General features: G+C 36.5%; 1 protein-coding gene and 1 pseudogene across 3 annotated transcripts in view; both read right to left on the bottom strand.

Annotated features, from left to right (window-relative positions):
* USP6NL (USP6 N-terminal like) overlaps positions 1–23,784 on the bottom strand; it is a 199,725-nt gene that overhangs the window by 83,440 nt on the left and 92,501 nt on the right. For all 3 annotated transcript variants that reach the window (XM_027838800.1, XM_027838799.1, XM_027838801.1), the window contains exon 3: positions 3,782–3,849. In XM_027838800.1, the coding sequence (XP_027694601.1) occupies positions 3,782–3,849 (68 nt within the window). The remainder of the gene's footprint in view (positions 1–3,781; positions 3,850–23,784) is intronic.
* LOC114025427 lies at positions 15,731–16,245 on the bottom strand (annotated as a pseudogene).

The raw sequence follows: 23,784 nt of genomic DNA, 5'->3' as shown, positions 1-23,784 counted from the left end.
CACTTAGTATATAATAATCAGCTGTCTTTAAATTGCAGTAAGAAAAACCTAAGTTAAACACAGAGAAGAATACAAAGGGCTTTAGAGATAGTAGCACTTTCACTATACATGAGAGAGTGTCACACACAAGAAAAAAAACATATCTAAGTGATATATAAAAATAGGAGAATGTCTTTTTCCCTCAAAAGATTAGAATAAAGATGTAGGATAAGAGCAACAAGAACTTGTAATCTGTTTATCACTTAACCAAAAAACCACTTTTATTAGTAAATATTGTTAACAGCAGTAGCAGAGAGCTTCTACTTTTCCCTCCTCCTCAATTCACACCTCCTAGATGCCTTCTGGGACCATCTCTTCATCCTTGTTTCTCATGATGAAGTGGCCCTTCTCGCTAAGGCAAATACCTCTATATGCACAAGTGATCTGATTCCATCTAGTATTGTCTAGAAGATTGTTCCCTTAATCATCTCCATTACCTTGCTCATCTTGAATTTCTCCCAGTCTACTGGCTATCTCTACAAACATGTCTATGTCTTCTCCATTCTCAAAAAACCTTCATTTGATCCATTCATCTTCAATAACTATCAACCTATATTTCTCCTCCCATTTGTGGCTAAAGTCATGGAAAAGGCAATCTACAATAGGTGCCTTCACTTTCTTTCCTCTCACTCCCTTAACCCTCTAAAGTGTGGCTTCCAACCTCATCATTCTCTCCAAAGTTATTTAATTGTTAAATCTAATGGCCTTTTTTCAAACCTCACCCTTCCTGACCACCATCTTTTCCCTGATACTCTCTTTTCTCTAGGTCTCCATGACAGTGCTCTATCCTGGTTCCTTTCTAGCTATCTGACCACTGCCTTCTCTGACTCCTTTGTAGGATCTTGATTCCAGTCATGCTCACTGTACCCTGAGTATCTCACAGGGCACTGTCTTGGGAACTCTTCAATTCTCCCTTTATTTTATTTCACTTGAGAATTTCATCAGCTCCCATGGAGTCAATGATCATCTCTATGCTGATGATCCTTGTTTACTTATCCAGCCTTAATCTTTCTGCAGACTTCCAGTCTCTCATCTCCAACTGCCTACTAGACATCTCAAACGAATATTAGCTTTCCTCTTCTTAGGTTCCCTGTTGCTATTGAGGGTACCATCCTCCTCCTAGGCACTCGGGCTCACAACCTAGGTGTCATCCTCAACTTCTCAACTCTCTCTCATCTCCTATATACCGTTTGTTACCAAGGCCTGTCAATTTTACCCTCATACCATTTCTCGTATGTGCCTCCTTCCCTTCTCAGACCCTGCCACCACCATGATGCAAGCCCTCGTCACCATGCACAGAGTATTGAAATAGCCTTCGAGTTGTTCTCTCCCAATTTCAGTTCATCCTCTACTCAGCAGTCAAAGTGATCTTCCTAAAGCACAAATACCAGTGGCTCTCTATCACCTCCAAATATGAAATCCTCTGTTTGGTATTCAAAGCCCTTTATAACATACTCCCCTCCTACTGGCAGTCTTCTTACATCTTATTCCTTGCCATGAACCTTTCCATCCAGTAATAATGCCCTCCTTGCAGTTCCACAAACAAGACCTCTAATCTTTTAGTTCTAGTCATGTTCTCTGGCTGTCCTCTCTGCCTCCTGGCTTCCTTCAAATACACATTAAAAATCCTACTTTCTCCAGGAAGCTTTTCCCAATTTCCCTTAATCCTAATGCCTTCTGTTTGTATGCCATCTCTTTCATTAGACTATATACTCCTTGAAAGCTGGGACTATACCTTTCTTTGTAGCCCTAGTGTTTAACATAGTGCCCGGCACATAGTAGGCTCTTAGTTACTGATGCTTACTGACTGGTGGAATGTATATAGTGCTTTAAGATTTGTTAAGTACTTTATATTATCTCACAATTTCTAAATACTTATTTTCCTGTTAGAATGTAATACTCTTGGAAGTCAGGGACTGTTCCCTCTTGTCTTTGTATCCTAGCACTTGTCATTTATCTTAGTGCCTGATATATACTAACTTGTTGATTCCCTGGTTAAGGCCAGCAATCAGCTAGTAAAGGAGGTGAGTATAAGAAGTATGTTATACTACTAACTGTAAACATTAAATAAGAAGTGACAAAATACAGTTTTAAAATGTGAACTGGCTGCTAATGTTGGACTTTGAGATTTCTTCAAAACATTTGTTTACCTATCATTTCTAATAACACTAAAACGATTGAAAGTAAAGTAAAACCTGTTTCAAAAGCATTACAGGTGAAAATTACATGACAAATAAATGTTGGAATAGAAACATGGAATGGTTGTTAGTGATATAGATAAAAGATCTTCATAATAGGGAGGGCAATGCAAATACAAGGATTTGCTCAAGGGGATACAGAGGTAGATGGAACTTAAAGCTAGAAGCAGCTCTAACAATCATCTATTCTAACACCCTCATTTTAGCAGATGAAGAAAATGAGCCCTGTACAGAAAGGCTCTGACTTCACAGATCCTCTGATTTCAAATCCAGTGCTTTTTCCATTATAGCACAATGTCACAAATAAAAGAATTCTTTTTTTGAAGGAGGAGATGTTGAACTCTTTCCCCAGGAGAAAATTTAAGCGATTCAAGCATACTCTACCTTATAAGCAGCCTACTCTTAGTCAACTAGTATATTTTAATATTTGATGCTCAAACCTTATTTTCTTTACCACTATAATTCCCAGTACCATTTTTGTGAGAGCTTTTACTACTCAAGTGCAACCATGATATCTACCACCACTGTTCTCCTCTCCAATATTATAAAGTTACTTAATGTCTCAGTACCCCAGATAACTCTCCAAGATGAGGAGCACAGCTATATCATGAGGGTGTAAGCTGCTTGTAAGTAGGAATGGATTCATTCTTTCTATCTGTATCTTCAGCAGTAACTGACCTAGTACCTGGCTTTAAGAAATGCTTGCTGATTGAGTGACTGAAACGAGTAAAATTCCTCAACATCTTCCACAGCAATGCAAACACAGGTTTGGATCGAACAGAATAAATAACAAACAGAAATGCAAAAGCGAATAAAGATGAACAACCATGAATTTTAGTGCATATATGTAATGATTATTAGCAAGATAATTAAATATTAGCGAGAAATATACATTAGTGAATTATACATTATTGTCTACATAATTATCCATTATATATGTATAATTATATAACAACAATTATATGTTTTATACACAACTGTACAGAATATGCACACATTATTATATATATAATCAATCACACATTGGTTAAAAAAAATATGATTTTTTAAAAAGCAAAATTTTTCACTTAAAAGTTTTTTTTAAATACCCAAAACAAAAAATGGATACAATACAATGTATGAAAGGCAGCCAAAGCATAGAAGATAGAAAACTGGTCCAGAGCCAAGACAAGAAGACCTGGATTCAAGTTTTTACTGTGGTCCTATTATATTACCCCAAGTAAATTCATTTTAGCTCTCAGTGTCACCAGGCAGCTCTCTCAGCCCAAGCTTCAGAGCAAGTGCCAATCTGTATTGGTGAAGAAAGCTTCTTTAACCACAGAGCATTATACCAATGAAGATTTAAAAGCAAAAAACCCCCATTATATATGAACTATAGAAACAATAAAGAAAAACGTAATCTCAATGTTTTGCTTAATAATCTCATTGTTTACTTGAAATAAATAAACAGTTCTTGTAATTTAAACTCTCTAGGCCAATGTATTTCTATTTTTAACCTTTTGATAAAATTGAACTCACACAGAAAAGTAAATACAGATACTTACTCGGTCATATTTGGCAACTATTTCAGCCCGTTCTTGGGCAAGTTTAAGCTCTGCATCCTGCTCCGAATCTGTAGAGTTGAAATGTTGTAGTTATTACAAAGAAAACAAATATTCCCTTGAAGAATTAGAGACATAATTTTAAAATAACAAAGAAAATAATATAATCTAAACGGCAAAAGAGAACATCAGAAGTGTGAGTCAAAACAAATGCTAAATAGTATAAAACAACTTATGGTTAGAATCTGTTCAATGGGAATACTGTAATATTTTTTGTTTCCAAAATACTTATTATAGGTCCAGTTTCATTGTGTTATGCATATAAACGTATACACACATACATGGACCCACCCCTCCCACAAATGTGTGTATACATAAACATATACACAAAAATAAAAGTATGTACATGTAAAATATGTGTGTAAATATATATAAATCAAGCATTTTAAAAATAAAATAGAATTCAACATTGCTTTTGAATTTAATTCGGGAAGATGAGAACAAAATCCAAAATAACCTTTACAAATTAAGACAATCATAAAATCTTAGAATTTTAGAGTTGGTAAAGTACTCAGCAGCTGTCCAGTTCAAACCATCCTGGAAAAAGAACCCTCACTCTATAAATCTGGCCCCTGCATGAAGACCTTCAATAAATGATAACCTCCAGTGATAGCCCATTTCACTTTTATTCACTTTTATTTATTAGGAAATTTTTTCTACCCACCAAACCTAAATTTTCCTCTTTTAAATTTTTACCCACTGCTCCTCATTCAGTCCTTAGTGGTTAACCAGAACAAAGCAAATCTCTCTTCCACAGGATCACTCTACAAAAGACAACTATCAAATACCTCTCAAATTTTTTTCAGGTGCATCCCAGCTCCTTCAAACAATCTTTGTGTCATGGACTCAAAAGTCCTTCACCATCCTAGTTGCCTTCTTTTATATGCTTTTTAATTTATTGACTTCCTTCCCAAATTGTGACACACAGGTTTTGCAACAGTGATATTTCAAACAAAATAGAATAAAATCCAAGATAGAGTTCAAGGCTGGGTGTGTGTGTATATACACAGACAGACACACACACACACACACACACACACACACACACACAATACTGATATAAGATTTTAAAAGACTATTTGATACAGGTAATAGAAGAAAAATACATGAAGGTACATAAAAATTTACCAAAAGTATAACATGAATAAAAAAGATAAAGCCAGCATAAAAACCAAGAACAAACAGTGACTTAACAATGGGCATATAATAAATGAGACCTGGGAATTACATCCATTATAAAGTATGTTTCCAATTTTGCTTCTACTGGATAAATAAATCAACAAACACTTATTAAGCTCCATGTGTTAACTATGTAGAAACTACAGAGAATTGAAAGATCAACAAAACTGACCAATGAAAAATGTGTATTTTTAAAGGAATTGGGGTCTGCCCATCCAAGAAACAGGATAAGGGATAATAAATACAATGTCATAACTTTTTATGAAGAGAATGAACTAAACAGAATGAAAGGCAACATGGCATAAGTGGAAAGCATGCTCCTCTTACAATCAAGAAGACTCAGTTTCTAAATTCCATCCTTATATTTACCAACCAGTTAACCTTGGGGAAGAACCAAGATCTTCTCCCAGCTACTATTTTTTTCACTTCTAAAATAAGAACAAGGATACCTTTAGATCAAGCCTCCAGGCCTCAGGTTCTCCACCTCTTGCTTTTTAGTACCAATTTCCTTAGATTGATAATTAGTCTCAAATGCCATACAATCCTTAAAGTGCTATGTAAATAGCTATTTAATAGAACATAGGTCAGCTCCTTGAGGACAGGAACAGATTAATTTCTGTCTCTGTATCCCCAGTGCCCAGCACTATACCTAAGACAATGAGAAAGCATTTAATAAATATTTCTACTTAATCACAGCAAATTATATGAAGTTGTGCTAAACTAGTAACTGAAATATCCATTCCCTTTAACCCAAACTTTTTTATGCTAGGCACATACCCCAAGGGAGTTTAAAAATAGAGAGATCCTGTATACACCAAAAATTTATAGCAAGACCTTTTGGTACTAAAGAACTAGATAAAGGTAGACGCTGCCCATAGATTGCGGAATGTCTAAATAAAATTTGGTACATCAATATAATGGAATAATACTGTACCATAAGAAACAAATATGATTAATTCAGAGAAATAGTATTACTTAAATTAGGATTACCTAAACAAAAAGGAAAACAAAAACAAAAAATTACAACAATGTAAGCAAAAAAAAAAAAACAAATTAAATTTTACAGAAACAAAGAGTTTGGAAAATGTACTGCTTTCACTCCTTTGCAGAGGCGGGGGACCAGGGGTTTGGAATACTACATGTACTATCAGACACAGTGGATGATACATTGGCTGGGTTTACTGAAATGCTTCTTTTCTTTCCTTATAAATCTTTTTTTTAAAAAAAAAAAACAAGGTAGTTTACGATAGAGAACTAGAAATATATTCAGAAATGAAAGTGATATAAAATACATAGAGACTTCTGGATCACATGAACAATAGGATGAAGGACTTGACATTTTCTCTGATGTCCACAACTTATCAGACTTCTCCAATACAAATTATGTGCCAAACTTAAAGCAATTACATCTGCCTTCATGCTCAAAGACACCTAGAATCCAAAAGAAATAAACCAAAAATCCTCATGAACTGACACTCATTGACCTTGAATACACTCAGAATCCCTCACCCACCTCCCACACTCAAGGCTGTACAACATTCAGAGCATGTGGTCATGATAAAAGAAGAGGTCACTGAGCTGTTGGGGCAATTTAAGCTTTGAGAAAACCAGCTGCCCAGAATCCAGGCAGGAGACCCAATACTACATTATTTTGGAATAAAGTAAGAACAGGTAGTGAAGATCGTAAGATCCAGTGAGACTGCAGACAGATATATCATTTACTGGCTAGTGTAGTAACTGGCTTGCTTACTCCCTGAGAACATCCCTGGAGATATGCCAACCTCTGACTCCTGTCTCAGCAAGTAAGACAGATCTACTTGAGAAGAAGGGTGACTTCTATGCCTTTGTGGGCTGCCATGTGTGTTGCTGAACCCAGGGGAAAAAGCAAAAGTGTTCCCTCTAACTTGCTCAATAGGATTCAAAGTGGAAACAAACAAAAAAAACAAAAACAAAACAAAAAACCCCAGCATAGGATCTTTTTGGATGGGAATAGAGGGAAAGAGTAATGGTTCACAAAAATAAAATGTATATCATGGCTCTTGTATTGTAGTCTCTAAACCACACTTTGCAAAAACTGCCAAATAATCTGGCTAATATCCAGGTCTTATCTTGCTATTTACCTGCCTAAAAACTATGATGGCTCTCAGTTGTCTCTAGGATAAATGATAAACAATTCATCTTTGACCTTCCCTTCATGCACTGATTCTATGTTCCACTTGACCTGGATAAGCAATTATCCAATTTTATTCTGCACTGTAATGACTTTTGTAGGCTTTACCTCATATCTGAAACACCTTCCTTAATGTCTACCCATTGAAATTACTCTCATCAATTCTTAGTTCAGAGGGCCATTTCTTCCATGAAGTCTTATCCTTGGTAAAGGGCAATGTGGCATGGTAGAAATTGTTGCTGGACTTGAAATAAGGAAGAGTGGAGTGTGAAACCTCACTGAGCCTTTCATTTCATTATTTACTAAATGGCAGTGAAGGAGTTTACCTTTGCCCCTTTTCCCTTCGCTCCTTTTAGCTAAAAGGAATTTGGCTCCCATTTGTTGTCCTTTTTGATATGCATCTTTCCTCCCAGACCCTAAAAAGAACCTGGCTCCTGTGTGTCTCTCTTTAGCTCCATTTGAAAGCAAACTTTCCCCCTTCTAGTTCCCTTCATTATCTATTCTCATTGTCTGTTCAAATCTCTCAGACCTTCAGGCTCACCTGGACCCTTTTTCTCAATCACCTCCCCACTTCAACTGGCCTTTCCCATTGTTTCACCTTCCTGTGGCCTTTGGCCATTTCCCACCCTTAATCCTAACTAGGTGCAGGAGGTCCAGGACCCAGGAGTTCTGTTCACCCCAGCTTACTAGCCACTCCTATCCAGATCTCCTTAGACTACTTCTCCCGTCACTCCAAACCACTTGGCCACTCCTAGACCCCTCCCACAGTCTTTCTGTACTTAAGATTCACCTTTGCCCCATTCTGATGCTGGGAAATTCTCATGCCCTTAGAGGCTGAGACTCTCACGCCCACCCATCTTTACCAGCTTCGTCTGGCTTGGGATTCAGCTGGCCTCCTCCATTCAGACCCGATTCAGATGCTGAGCTGTTCTCAAGCCTAGAGACTGAGACTGCCTCAGTCCACTCATCCTTACAAGCGTCACCTGACCACCTTAGCCCCCATTTAGATCACTGATGTTTGGGTTCCTTGGGAGTCTGGCCTATATGCTTTATCTTTAATAAACTTTTTCTCTGGCTGGAAGAAGATCTGGGTTGAATTCTTTCAGGCAGATCCACACCGTGATCTGGGGCTTTTTCCCAGCACCCCAAAACCTCCTATGATATTGGGGTGCCTCTGTGCATCTAGGAGCACCCTAAAACCCCTACCCCTCTTCAGCAGTATCTACCACAGGGTTTTTGTGAAAATGAAATGGCTTTGCAAACCTAAAAGCATTATATGAACATCAGTTATTTATTTCTCCTATAAAAAATTATCCTCAGTTTCTAATGTTTTAGATTTATTTTGCCTTCACCAAATTCTACCTTGTATTGTACTTGCTTGTCCCTGTCATGTGCCCCACATTAGACTATAAATTCCTGGAAGGTAGGAAGTATCATTTTTCATCTTTATATCTTAAATGACTAGTACAGTGCCTCATCCAAACAGCTACTTAATAAACAGTTTAATTAGAAAAAACAAACACAAAACAAAAAAACTATCAGACCCAAGGACCTGACATACAGGTCAGGACTGGCAACAAAACCCAAACCTATACCCCAGTCCCTACTCCTTCTTTCCAGTGTTATGGGGACCATGGCTCAAGGCTGAGTAAGTCTGCTTTGATAATGCCAGCAAGCCAGCATGGCAGGAGAACAAAACCTTTTGGGGGGTACCACCCTGACAATCAGTGCTGCAAAGCTCTGAACCATCAGTACCACAGGTACAGCAGTTCTGGTGTTGGAGGACCACCTTGTAGTGCCAGCATGGCATACTTGCCATTGCCAGGGTGGACAATCCCGTAGAACTAGCACAACTCCATAGCACTAGCATGCCAGGTCTCTGAACTGCTGGTTCCAGGCAAGACAAATGAGAAACAAAGGTAGTGGGATAGGACATCAGGATAGGACACTGTTAAGGAGGGAAGGAAGGGGAACTCTACTAAGTCTGAGAGGGAAAAAAATCCAGCTGAGGATAGTTCTGATGCCCCAAAAGTCATCTGGAGAACAGACTAGGCTGGTGAACTGTAACTTGCCCAGCATAGCAGGAGCCTAAGATGCTTTGAAATACAGCCCCGAAGGAAACCACCACCAGAGGGGACAGAGTCTAAAAGTAAATAGAGGAAAATGGAGGGGAGGGGGGGAAATGACTAAAATTACCAAAGATCACAGGAAGAAGAAAACTCAAAGACTTGAACATAATGAGATAAATCAACAGAGAAAACATTAACAACAGAAGGAAATATGGCCTCTATATCGAATAAACAAGTTTAGGAATCTATGAATAAATTCTGCAAAACAAAACAAAATGATGCAACATCTGATAAGACAAAGGACTGTGGAATGTGAGAATATGAAACGGAAACACTTTCTGAGTGGTTCAAAACAGAAATGAGAGTGGAATTTGTGGCCTATAAAACAAAAATAATGGGCAAAATACAAAATGGAATATGTGAAAGTAAGATTTGCCAAAGAAACAGACAGGAGAAACATAGGTTGTTAGCACAAATATCAAGAAGTAAAGGACAATCGATAAGAAGAAAAACAAACAAAAAAAACATGTTCACCATGCAAGCAAAATATGACCTCAAATACAGGATGTATAAAAACAAACTAAGGATCAAGGGTCTCCCAAAAGAACACGAAAGGATAAAAAACTTTAACACCATATCGCAGGAATTTACAGAAGAGAACAACCCTGAACTTCTAAACAAAGAAAATGAAATTCCAACTGAAAGAATTCACAAGTCACCTCTAGAAAAAAAAAATTCAAGGTTGAAAACACCAAGACACACATTGGTTAAATTTAACAACTCAATTAAGAAACAAGTTCTGCTGGTGGGAAGATCAGAAGAAAGATTTTAAAATACAAAGGAAAGGAAACTTGAATAATACAAGGCTATTCTTTTCCTACCAGAAAACACAGGAGGGAGCAGAATGGCATCTGAAGAGCAATGGAGCTCAGAATGTAGCACAGGGTGACCTAGCCTGCAAATGTAAGCTTAACTATAAATGAAAAAAGATGGATGTTCAATAATAAAAGGGAGTTTATTGCTGAAGATAGTATTTGCTTCTCAAACAAAAAAATGCAGGAGTAAATATATGCAGTAGTAAGGTCATCAACAGCAATAGAGTGCCAGCAGAGAGACCAGTTAGAAACTGCTTTCTAAATAGACACAAGGAGACTGTGGTGAAGGTGGAAGTCCTGTGGAGATAGGGAAGAGAAAGGGAAGAGGCATACCTGGGGCATTATGGACAGAACATTGACAGAACCTAGTAACACTGCCTACAGATGAATCAATGTCTTTACATAGGACTACACTATAACATGAGTGTATATAAAAGGTAGGTTAGGGGAGCAGGGAGATAGAAAAGAATATGTGATGTGCCAAGGTCAAATCTAGGTCTAGCAATGAAGGGAAGATGTGATCCCATAAAGAGAAGAACATTTACAGAGGAGTGGGTGAAGAGAAATGAGGAAGGTTTGAAAAAAAGGGGGAAAGGAAGAATGCTTTGCTTGGTGGTGGGAGGGAGTTCAACTGATTGAATGCTCTTATAGCTGAAGAAAGATGACCTATTAAGGGAGATTTAGGCTTTATGAGTATAGCCAGGGGGTTTGAGTGCTTAAAAAGTCTACTCATCCAACTCTAGGAAGGGACAGAATTTGAACTCCTGGAGTAAACTGTCACTGGGGAAAGTAGGAGGGAATGGGGGAAATTCTGAGGCAAATGGGGGAGGGGAGAAGTAACCAGTGAAGAGTGCATTTCAGTGGTGGGCTACATAATCAGGGACATAGTGGGTAAGGGCCATAACTTGGAGCAATATCCTCTCTGAAAACTTCAGTAATTGGCAAAGTTTTAAGAGTAAGGCACAATGAAAGAGGGGAACATGCAGGGCAATTTCTATAAGGCAGTGGCAGAAAGTAGAAGAGCCTAGAATGGGTTACCTTGGGAATTTTTTACTATATTAGGAATACAGAGAAAACATACACTAGATAATTATAGGGGTCATAAATCAGATGAGGGTCTAAAGTAGAAAGAAAGAGAGAGTGGATGAAGAGAGTAAGAGAATTCCTTTCTGCAAGGAGGCACAAAAAACGAAATTTAAAAACTTAACGAACAGGACTAGTCGAAGGGCAGGAAGGGTGAATCAACTTGAATGAAAGGGGGAAAAAAGGGGAAAGAATTTAAACAACCAGATAAAAGCAGTAGAGAAAAAAGGAACTAATAAGCTAAATTCCAAAAGAAAAGGAGTAACAAATGAGAGTAGGGGATGAGGCCAGAGGAGAAGAAAGCCAAATGGAACAGGGCCATCTTTAAAAAGATTAAGGTAAAGTAAATGAAAGAATACCAAACTGTGTTTACAGAAGAAACGATGAAAAAAAATATTAACTTTTAAAAAATCAATATTAGAGTCAAATGGAAAAAAATATAAATCTAACTCATAACTCCAAGTAGATTAAATAATCCAATAAAATCAAAAAGAGTGAAAGACTGGATAAGAAAACAAAACCCTCTAATTTGCTGCTTACAAGAAACACATTTAAGAAAGTCATACATAAAAGAAAATAGAAAAACATTTGCTATGAATCAAGTAAATCTAAAAAAAAACAGGAGTTGCCACCATACTATCTAACAAAACAAAAAAGGGATAAACAAGGATACACATACAACAAACTATTAATAAACATATATGCCCCAAAATGTCTTAGTACCCACATTCATAAAGGAAACATCTCAGTTATATGAAGACACAGACAGGAACACAATAATGACAGAAGACTTCCATATCCATTTTTCAGTTTTGGATAAGTCTAACAGAAAGATAAACAACATGGAAAATAGGGAACTGAATAAATGCCTGGAGAAACCAGAGTTAAAACTTATGATATCTTCTAAATGGGACAGCAAAAGAATATAAATATTTCTCAGCACTACATGGAACTTTTACAAAAAATGATCAATTACAAGGGCACAGAGACATTGCAAACAAATGTATAAAGGCAGACATTGTAAATACATTCTTTACAGATAACAGAGTAAAAATAGTGTTTGATTCAAGTATGACAAACAAAAGGAGACTTAATGATATCTTAAATAATGAAGGGGTCAAAAAACAAATTATAGAAACTTTTAATAACTAGAAAAGAAAATATTGTTTGAATGACAATGAAACAACATGACAAAATTTCTGGGATTCAGCAAAAGCAGTCATCAGGAAAAATCATATCCTTATAAACATACATTAACAAAATAGAAGAGAGGGTTAATGAATTGAATATGCATTTTTTTTAAATTAGAAAGCCAATAAACAAACTAAAATGAGCACAAAAAAGGAGATATTAAAAATTAGAAGAAATATATAAATTACAAACAAAAATTGTAGAAATGATAAAACTGTTTCACTGAAAAGACCAATAAAACTTACAAACTCTTAGCAAATTTGATTAAAAGGACAAGAGCACAGGGCAGCTAAGTGGCGCAGTGGATAGAGCACTGGCCCTGGAGTCAGGAGGACCCCAGTTCAAATACCACCAAAGACACATAACACTTACTAGCTGTGTGACCCTGGGCAAGTCACTTAACCCCATTGCCTAACTCAAAAAAAAAAAAAAAAGACAAGAGCAGAAAATCAAATAAAAATATTAAAGGAACAAGGAAAAACTACAGTAAAATCAGAAAAATCAAAGAGTAATCAGAACATATTAAGCACAGTAATACGTTAACAAAACTGAGAACACAAAAGAAATAGTAATGCTTTCAAAAATATAAATTCCCCAAACTATAAAAAGACCAGTTAGAGATCTTAAAAAACCTAGGTTATCTCAAATCTCAAAAAAGATCTGAATTGTAAAGGAGCTACCAAAGGAAAAAAACTCCTGGTCCCGATTTTTGTCAGGCTTTTAGAGAACAGGTAGCATCCATATATCACAAATTATTCTCAAAAACTAAGAAAAAAAGCACTCTACCATAATCTTTTTTTATTTATTTTTCTTTTTAGGCAAGTAGTGTCAAGTGTTTGGTCTGAGGTCCTCCTGGTCTTCAGGGCTGGTGTTCTATCCACTGCGCCACCTAGCTGCCCCTCAGAATCTTTTTATGAAACCAAAAATACAAGGGAACATAAAACATGGAAAGGAAACTATAGGCCAATATCATTAATGAACATTGCCTCAAAAAAATTTTTTTAACATCCTGTCAAACATACTACAGCAATTCATCTAGCAAATTATTCATTATGACCAAGTAGAATCGATACCAAGGATGCAAGGAAAAGTTCATCACTAGGAATCAACATAGTCATATTAAAAACAAAAACATCCAAATCCACATGTTCATCTCAATAGATGCAGAAAAAGCCTATGACAAAATACAACACTTTTTTATGCTAAAAACCATACAAAGTACAGGCAAAAAGACTTTTTTTAATATCACAAAAAGCATCTATCTAAAAACCAAAGCAAGTATCATGTGCAGTAGAAAATATATTAGAATCTTTCCCTTCACAAGTCTTTGATACCAAGAAAAAGCACACAGTACCATACATACAGTGAGATGTTAGTATCCAAGTGTTTGGAATACTCACTGTAAATGCAATCTGGTAGAAATACTAATATGTTTGTTTTTTTTTTATTTACCAGAATATTGTTTTCATGGTAATTACTTCAAAATCAAATATATAAGTATTGCAATGTAATATAAAATAGCACTTTATAATAGGAAAAAAATTTAAAGAACTTGAAATTCAAATCTTGTACTTGCTCTTTACAGAGTAGATTTGTACCACTTTTGCTTCTGTACACAGATATGGGAGTGACCATTTTCAACAAACTTTGTAGGGTTATTAGTAGCTTAGCCTATAAATTAGTATAGGCCACCGGACCTGAAGCCTGAAATAAAAATCCAAATAAAAGTAGAAAAATATTTCTCAATTCTCAGTTGTGGTACTGTTTTAGGGAAAATATTTGGGAATAACACTTTTGGAATTGATTAACCAGGCCTCTTTTTAATTCCACTTGAATAATAATGTACCTGCCACAAAAGCACATTTTTTTTTAAATTAACTTATTATAGTTTTCAACATTCACTTTTATGAGATTTTAAATTCTAAATTTTTCCCTCTCCCTCCCCTCCAACCTCCCCAAAATGGCATGCAATCTGATATAGGCTATACATGTATAATCATATTAAACATATTTCCACATTAGTCAAGTTGTCAAAGAAGAATCAGAACAAAAGGGAAAAAACACAAGAAAGAAAAAACAAAAAAGAGAAAATAGTATGCTTCAATCTGCATTCAGACTTCATAGTTCTTTCTCTGGGTGTGGATAGCATTTTTCATCACGAGTCTTTTGGAATTGTCTTAGACTATCTATCAAAGATCTATCAAAGTTGGTCATCGTATAATGTATCTGTTACTGCATACAATGTTCTCCTAGTTCTGCTCACTTCACTTAGCATCAGTTCATGCAAGTCTTCTTTTTTTGAATGTTTTTCTGAAATCTGCCTGCTCATCATTTCTTATGGAACAATAATATTCCATCACATTTATATACCATTCCTTGTTCAGCCATTCCCCAATTGATGGGTATTCCCTCAATTTCCAATTCTTTGCCACCACAAAAAGCTGCTATAAATATTTTTATACATGTGGATCCTTTTCCCTTTTTTATGATCTCTTTAGGAAACAGCCCCAGAAGTGCTATTGCTGGATCAAAGGGTACACACAGTTTTATAGCCCTTTGGGCACAGTTTGGAAGCAGATTTTTTTAAAAATAGCAACAAAGTGTATGTATTTCAAGATAGCTATGATGGCAGAATGGAAAGGCTAGTTAGACATCTGGGTTCTACTTACTCTTCAAGCCACTAACTGTATATACAGCTGGTTATAACATATTACGCAAATCATTCAATCTCTTAGGGCTTCAGCATCTTCACATTTAACAGAAGAATTGAATGAGATGATCCATATAAAGTACCTTCCATCTCTAAAACTGTAGAACAACCACATCAGGTCACTTCACTAATTTCAATCTTTTATGCTAAAAATCATACAAAGTACAGGCAGGCAAGGAGAAACCCTTTTAACATCACAAATACCATCAGCACAGGATTTAAGACTACAAGCAGCTTTGGTACTAGTGTGATCTTAGCAGATCACCAGCTCCATACTTGCAATCTTAAGGAACTGAATTGATTTTTCTTTTTTGATATACCACACCCAAAAATGAGCATAATCTGAATGTTATTTTACAAATCTGCTAGTGTGGTTTGAAGGTAAAATTTACACCAAGACTTTTCTTCAGTAGTATCTCTATCCTTGTGGTTTCATACAAACTAAAGGATAACATAAGTAGTCTGTGAAAAAAACATTGCATTTGATTCCAGTTTAAAATAAAAATTTTTCCCACTAATATTCTTCTTTCAAAAAGACCCAAGAACATGATTTTTCAAATATTATAAAACTGTGATAGAAAACTTAGAAAGGGCAAAGGAAAGATATTTCTAATTTCAATTATAATCTGACACTGGCAATTTATGTCTTTTTGCTCCAAAAAACATGTAAAAGAGAGTGATCAGATCAACTTCTGCTATTTTTGGATCCTCAGAAAATTCAGTATCAATGAAGAAAAATACTACCATATCTACTTCTCGAGGATTAAGCCTTTAATTTTCAAAAGAGAAGCACTGTATTTTGTTAAAATATGGTCCAGCTTCAAATGGTACTAGAATTTCCAATGACTGCTGTGGGTAGGAACCCTAACTTTGTAAAATGAGAGTGTAATCTTCTGTGATAACACGTTATTAGAAATATTTCCGTTTGTTGATGCATAAAAATTTTTACATGCATACCTGCACTAAAGGTGAGTTTAATGATTCAATCCTGGTATCATAGTCTCAATGTGGCCTAAAGAATGATCAGCTGTTAGTGACCTACCATGTCCTGTGGTCTGGCAGTAGAGGCAGTAGAGGGGTAGCCCAGCAAAGGCAGCCCCCACCATGGTCAGAGTACCCACCCCAACCATGCTCACAGTACCACCCACAGGCACAGTGCAGTTCCCTCCACCGCAACATCTGCTTCTCCCCACTGCCACATTTGTGTTCTTCAACCTCCCTTGCAACGGATGCTAAGGGCGGTCCTGACCTGGACACCAGGACACTACTAGGGTCTCACTCCCACCAGCAGGCCCCATGATGCTCCAAGGTGGCCGCTCAAGTGCCATGGCAACCAGGGTAAGATGGAACCTTTCCCAATACATACCAGGAGAAATTAAGTTTACCCAGTCTCACACAAGAGAAAGAAATTAAATGTATAAAGATAGGTAAAGAGGAGATAAAATTATCCTTATTTCCCAAGAAAACCCCCAAAATGGTCATTAAGTATTGGACATGACTGAAAAACAATTCAACAACATTTGCTGATTACAAGATTGTTGGAAAACTCTAGGAATCAGCAAAAATAGCTTCAGCTATTTTTCCATTTGTTGTCTGTTCGGACAATAGCTTCGGCAAAGTTGCAGGCTATAAAATAAATCCTCAAAAATCAACAGCATTTCTATATAATTTTTTTTAAAAACGCAAGAAGCAATAATAGAAAAGGAAATCTCATTCCAAATAACTAAAAAAATGCATAAATATCTTAGGGATTGACCTACCAAAGTACACAAAAGACTTGTATAAATTCAATTACAAAGTGTTCCTTAAAGAAATGAAGAACAATTTATATCACTGGAAGATTATTCAATCTTCATGGCAAAGCCATGCCAATATAATAAAAATAGCAATTCTACCCAAAAGTAATTTACACTTTTAATTCTATGGTAATCAAATTACCAAGGGAATACTTTATAGAATTTGATAATAACAAAATTCATTTGGGAAAAAAAAACTATAATACGAAGGGATTATATAAACAAATAGGGACAAAGAGAGAAGGGCACTTCCAGAACTCAAACTATATCATAAGGCAGCAGTCATCACGACCATCTGTCTGTGGTTTAAAAATAGAAAGACTAGACAATGGAGAACCAAAAACAACAGAACTCGATAATCTAGTGTTCAATAAAGTAGAAAACATAAATTATCTGGAGAAAAGACCTTCTTATTTCATTAAGGAAAACTGCTTGGAAAACCAAAAGCAGTCTGGAATATGGAATACACCATATTCCACAATGCATCCTAAAAGACCTTAACATTAAAGATCATACTATAAGAAAATTAAAATAGAAATTGATCATATATCCCTCACAGCCACAGGTAGGGGATATATTCTTAAACAAACAAGTGATAAAGGCAATTACAAAAGATAAAATAGATAACTTTGATCACTTGAGATTGAAAAGTTTATGGAAGGACAAAATTAATGCATCTAGGATAAGGAGGGAAGTGGTTGAATGGAGAAAAAAATCATCTTTGTCTTTTCAAAGCCCCTCTAACAATGTATTTTCCCATCTTTGCCAGCAAAGAGTTGTTTTAATTTGCCATTCTCTGGTTATTATTGATTTTGAATTAAGGTGGTTATTGACCATTTTTCTCTCTTTTGAAAAGTACTTATGTTCTTTGACCATGTGTCTATTGGGGAATAGTTTAATTTTAGCAAATCATTTCACAAAATTTCTCATGTTATTTTTGGTGACAAGTTGGAAAAATTTGTTCTAGATGATAATACTGAGTAGTCAGTAACAATTCTGATGCAACTCAGAAAGAAGTCTAATGGAGTGCCTTACACATCTCTGCCTCACCCTCTGCTCTTTCACATATTTATCAATAACTTGGAGAAAAGCACAAGTGACCTATTTATAAAAATTCCAGGTGATACAAAGCCAGAAGAGATGGCTAACACATGGGATAGCTGAATCTGGTTCCAAAAAGATCTTAAGCTTGAATATTGCACCAAATCTAGTTAGATGAAATTTAACAGGAATAAATGTAAAGTCTTACACTTGTAGAATTAATTTTTTTAATCCAAGCATAAAATGAGGGGAGGGGTTATCTAGGAAGTTTGGGGGAAAAGGTCTTTGGGTTTTAATAAACTGCAAGCTCAATGAAGTCAACAGTGTGATACGGAAGCAAAAACAAAAATAAATCCCTATCTCTAATGTGATCTTAGGTTGCACTAAGAAAGGGACTGGGAATATAATTGTTCTGCTTTACTCTGCTAGTTAGATCACATATTTAACTTCTGGATGCCACTTTTTTAAAAAGATATTAATAAGCTGGATTTAATTCATAGGACTTTGGTGAAGGATCTCAAAGTCATGCCATATTAGAATCAGTTAAAAAAAAACTGGGAATGCTAAGCCAAAAGAAGCAAAGATTAGGCATGTTGGTTGGCGTGGACATGACAGCTCTCTTATAATAACTGAAGTACTCCTATGTGGAAGAAGCAATGAGTGAAAGTTCTAAAAAGGCAGATTTTAAACTTGATGTAAGGAAAAACTTCCAGGAAATTCAGGCTATCTAAAAAAATTAATGAACTGTTTTGGGAAATAGTGTGTTCACCTTCATTAGAGGTTTTTAAGTGAATACTGAATGACCACTTATCATAAGATCTTTGTAATACACAGTCATAGATTTAGAGCTGGAAGGAACCTTAGAGGCCATTGAATCTGTCAGCTTCCTCAATAACAGATGAGGAAACTGATATATAGAGGCAAACTGACTTGCCAGGGGTTACACGTCTACTAAGTACCTGATGTAGGATTGGAAGTCAGATCTTCTTAACTTTAAGTGTCATGCCTTATATAATACACCACACTGCTTTTCAGTTATACCACAGATTCTTTTTCATGAATGAACTGGATTTTATGACCTTGAAATTCCCTTCTAGCCTTGAAATTCTATGATCTGAAGAACTGTCATGTAGAAAAGATTTACATATGATATGTCTGGTCTCAAAGTAGTGAAGCAAGACTAATACTTAGAAGATATAGAAAAGCAGATTTTAGCTGAAATGAAAGGAAAAGCTTTTTTAAAAAAAAAAGCAATTAGAGCTATGCTCACTGGAAGTGCTCATAGGATTATAGATGTACAACTCAAAGAGATTTTATCATTTCTTTCAATATTTTGGGATGAAATTTATCTTATCTCCTTACTTAGCTGAAGCATAATTTCCTATTAGTTATTTTCCAGTGCAAAATTATCACTTTACTTAGCACAATATAGAGAAGCAAAATTAAAATTGAGTATTTCTTTCTTCTTTTCATTGTCCATTATCTTCTTCCAGTCCCCACCAACTAGTCCTATTAATTCTCTGATACTCTTCTTTTCCCCAATATAACTTTTTAAAAAACATATATTTTTTTGTTGTCCTTAGTATTCCTTCCTAGGGGCAGCATATTCTGATATTTAATGCTCTGAATCTTGTAATAACAGGACCATGTTATACTTTTCTCTTTATTCATCATTTTTTTAGGTATTCATGTTTCCATCTTTTATACATGTCTTTTAAAAATCTAAGTTGGTTGATAGATTCCTTGAACATACTTATCAGTCTATGAACAATTTTTTTCTTTTCTATTAAATATTTTAGGATATGTGAGTACTTTCCTCCAAAGTTCCATCAATTTTATTCCAACAACCCATCCTCCTTAATGATCAGAAGTATGTTGAGAATAGTAGTTCTCATTTTCTCCAGTTTTTGAAGAATATAATTATCATTAAGACAAGTCAAGAATTTCTTGGCTAAGCCATTTTGTTAGAAAGAGCACCAGCATATCTAGATAATTGAAGTTGTTCTCTATGTCCAGAGAAGATTGATAAGGAACAATTGGACTTTTTTTTCAGTCTTCATCTTTCTTGAATTCCCTGCAACTTCTTAAACTTTTAAACTGGTTACTCTGATGTCCATCACAATGTACTTTCCTTACTCCTATCTACTACTTTTCTAAATACTCATATGCACTCCTCCATCTATATATGCTCCTCTCTCTACTCCCCAGGTTCTTTTTCCTCTCACCTCCTAAATTAAATGTTCCAAAGGTTCTCTATTGAGTCATTTTTTTCTTCAATTTCTTTCTTGGAACCTTCATCTACTCCTATTACTTCAATCATCACCTCTTAGTAGACGCCTCTCAAATAAGTGCATATAGCTATGACAGCTCTTCTGGATGCCAGATCTAACTTCCACCTGAGCATCAAAGAGACAAATTTAAAATGTACAGAACCAAACTCACATGATCTAGAAGATCTAGAGTCAGAGGAACTGATTTTGATTTTGATTTTGAATTCTGTCTCTATCATTTATAATTTCTATGACCTTGGACAAGAATGTTCACTCCCCCTCCCCCGTCTCAGTTTCCTCATTTGTAAAATGAAGAGGTTGAACTAGTTTATCTCTAAAATCTTCCAGTTCTAAGTCTTATTCTCCCATGACCTCTCCATTCAATCAATTCTTACCCATTCTAAAACATTGCTCATTCTAATTTTACTATTCTAGTACTCTGTTCTTAAATTTTGGCCCTTTCATCTCAATACTTGCCAAATCCTACAAATTCAGATTCCTCAGTATTTCTTTCTCCCACCTCTCCCTTTGTATTCCCACTTCTATCACCAAGGTTCAGGTATGTGTTACTTAGTGTTTTTATAATTAGAATAGCTTTCCAATCAGATTCCCTGCTTCCAGATTTGGGGTTTCAGGGGGGATGAAAAGAATTGGAAGAGCCACTGTGAAGAATGGGAAAGGCAGTTGATAAGGAAGGCACAGTAGGACTGCTTAGCAGCAGTGAGGGCCCAGTTGAGCTCATGTAACATAAATCTGTAGTGGACCTTGTCACAGTGGTTTTGTGATTTTCTCTACCTTCATTCAGCAGCACACATGTAGGAGTGAAGACTCAGAATGGTGGGAGTGATCCAAGGCTAAAGTTCAGAAGGGTTCAATCAGAGAAATGACAAGATAGGTAGGGTTTCAAGAGAAAAGGACAATGTAGAGTTAAATTAGTTCACCAAGGGGTCAAGATGGGGACAAGAAATGGCCTAACAGAACAGAGGTCACAGTGCAAATGTAGAGTAGGGTTTGATATAGAGAAAAAGAGGAAGAAGGGAAAAGTCAAGGTTATAGTTAGATAAGGAGATTTCAGAATTCCTGAAAATGGTACATTTGTGAATAATGGCAAGATCAAAGGTATAACAATTCTTGTGTGTGGCTGAGGTGGGATGGAGGAGTGGGTCATGGGAAGTAAGTAGCTACTTGAAAGCAAGGCCATATCTATCTTCGTATCTATAAGCACCCTATACATTCCCTAATAGAGATATATTTTGAATTTTTGAAAGAACTATGGCAAAATGTTTAGATCACAAATGGTAAGCAACTTAGTTTCAACTTAAGCTATTTGAAGTCTCCTAATTTCAGGTTTAAATCTCAGTTGGCACTAAAATAACAATAAAACACCACTTACAAATCAATGCTATGCTTTCTAGAACCTACATATGCATGTCTTTAACCAAACATAATTAATAACAATTATTATGAATTATTCATTCAGTACACTGTTGTGCTACCACCTTGTGCCTTCCATCTTTTCCTGCTGGGTACAGCCTATCCCCTAAGGAAAGGCTGTGACGGGGCAGGCCTGGTGTCCTCCATCTGCCCCAAAAGATTTTCCCATGCACAGGGAGTCTACCATTCCTGCTGTTGCCTCATAGTCAGCCTCCTCAGGTAAGAAAATCTCAGACCCTGCACTAGAACCATATACCTTCCATCTCCTGATGGGTGGAATGTGTCCCCTGACAAGAGGCAGAACAAGGCACATTTTATGTGCCCCAAAGCAACTATTTCCATCTGTGCCAGCAGAAAGCAACTTCCACATTCTGTTACCAGCCTAATTTCCCAAGTGGAACGTGGAGAAGGTTCTCCATTGTTGTTTTCCAAGAACAACACTCACCTAGACTTCAGATCTTTCATCTCTTGCTATGCCTATCTTCGGAGGTAAGAGGAAGGCACCCTTCATTCAATAATGAACATTCTCAAACCTGGTTATACATTTTTCATCCCTGTAACTCTGAACGCCTGGAGTTCATCATTCAAACCTAATTCCCCACCCCCACCAACAAATTCTCTATTCCCATTCCTATCAGCCCTCCTACCTCAAAGTTTCAAGGTAACTCCATACAACCCTTCCACTGTGCCCTCTGGAATGCCTGTTCCATAGGCAACAAACCTCCCTTCAGTATAAATCTTTTCCTCTTGTTCCATCTATTAGCTCATACTGAAATCTGTCTCCTCCTGATGGCACAGCTTCCCTGGGCATCCTTTCTAGTAATGGATGCACCTTCACTCATTCTCCCTAGCTCACTGGTTGAGGTGAGGAAATTGGAATACTTCTTGTTCCCCATTACTACTTCCAGGTTCTCCCCCCTCTTCCATCTCTCAGTAATCTTTTTTCCTTTAAAGTTCATGTTATTCATATACCACCCAATCAAAATTCTGGTAGCTATTGTGTACAGACCCCCAAAGTTCACTACCCTACCTCCTTCAAAGAGTTCAATAGCTGGCTCATAATTTTTCTCTCTTCCTCAACTCCTCCCCTAATTCTTGGGGACTTCAACATACATATTAACTCTCCCTCAAAAACCCTAAACATTTGGGTCCTCAACCAATTCACTTATCATGAGGTACTCCTCCACATCAGGCATGCATAAAGATGGTCATTACCCTTGATCGTGCCTTCAAGATATTTCACCTCTATGTTCAAGAATTCCAAAATGTCAAAATACAAATCTATGTTACACAATGTCAACTGGGCCCTCATTGCTGCTAGGCAATCCTACCACATCTTCCTTACCAACCCACTGCCCCACTTTCCACAGCAGCTCTTCTAATTCTTTTTATCCTTCCTCAAAATTCCCATGGCTCTCTCAGTTGAGAACCTTCCATCACATTTCATGGAAAAAAAAAATTAGGTCAATTGACCTCAGCTCCCTCTTCTTCTCTCTTCCCAATCTCCTATCACTCAGAGGCCTTCTACCACTTCGTCCCCATGTCTCATATGAGACATTATTCCTTACCAAGGCTAACCCCTCTACCTGTTCCCATTCCATCACTTCTCTTACAACAAACTGCTCTGATCATGTCACTCTCCCCCTAGTCAATAAACTTTATTGGCTTCCTAGTGCCTTCCAATACAAAATACTCTAATATTCAAAGTCCTTCATAACCTAGCCACCTTCTAACTTTCCAGTCTTCTTATACCTTACTCCCTGACACGTATTCTTCCATCTAGTGACACTGTCCTGCTGGCTATTTCACAAACAAAACAGTCCACCTCTTGGCTCCAGACATTTTTCGATGTCCCCTGCCTGGAATGTTCTCTCTCCTCTGCTCAGACTACTGACCTCCCTGCCTTGATTTCAGTTCCAATTAAAATCCCACCTTCTAGAAAACCTTTCCAACCCCTTTTACTTCTAGTGGCTTCTCACTGTTAATTATTTCCTATTTATCCCATACACAACTTGCTTTGTATATATTTGTTTGCCCTTTGTCTCCCCTCTTAGACTGTGCTCCTTGAGAGCAGGGACTGTTTTTTTTTTTATATTCCAGCACTTAGTACAGTGGTTGGTACATAGTA

The sequence above is a fragment of the Vombatus ursinus genome, unplaced genomic scaffold (genome assembly GCF_900497805.2).
Source record: "Vombatus ursinus unplaced genomic scaffold, bare-nosed wombat genome assembly UNPS02014830.1, whole genome shotgun sequence".
Taxonomy (NCBI): domain Eukaryota; kingdom Metazoa; phylum Chordata; class Mammalia; order Diprotodontia; family Vombatidae; genus Vombatus; species Vombatus ursinus.
Note: the sequence above shows the minus strand (reverse complement) of the source record. Positions and strands in the feature narration are given on the sequence as shown.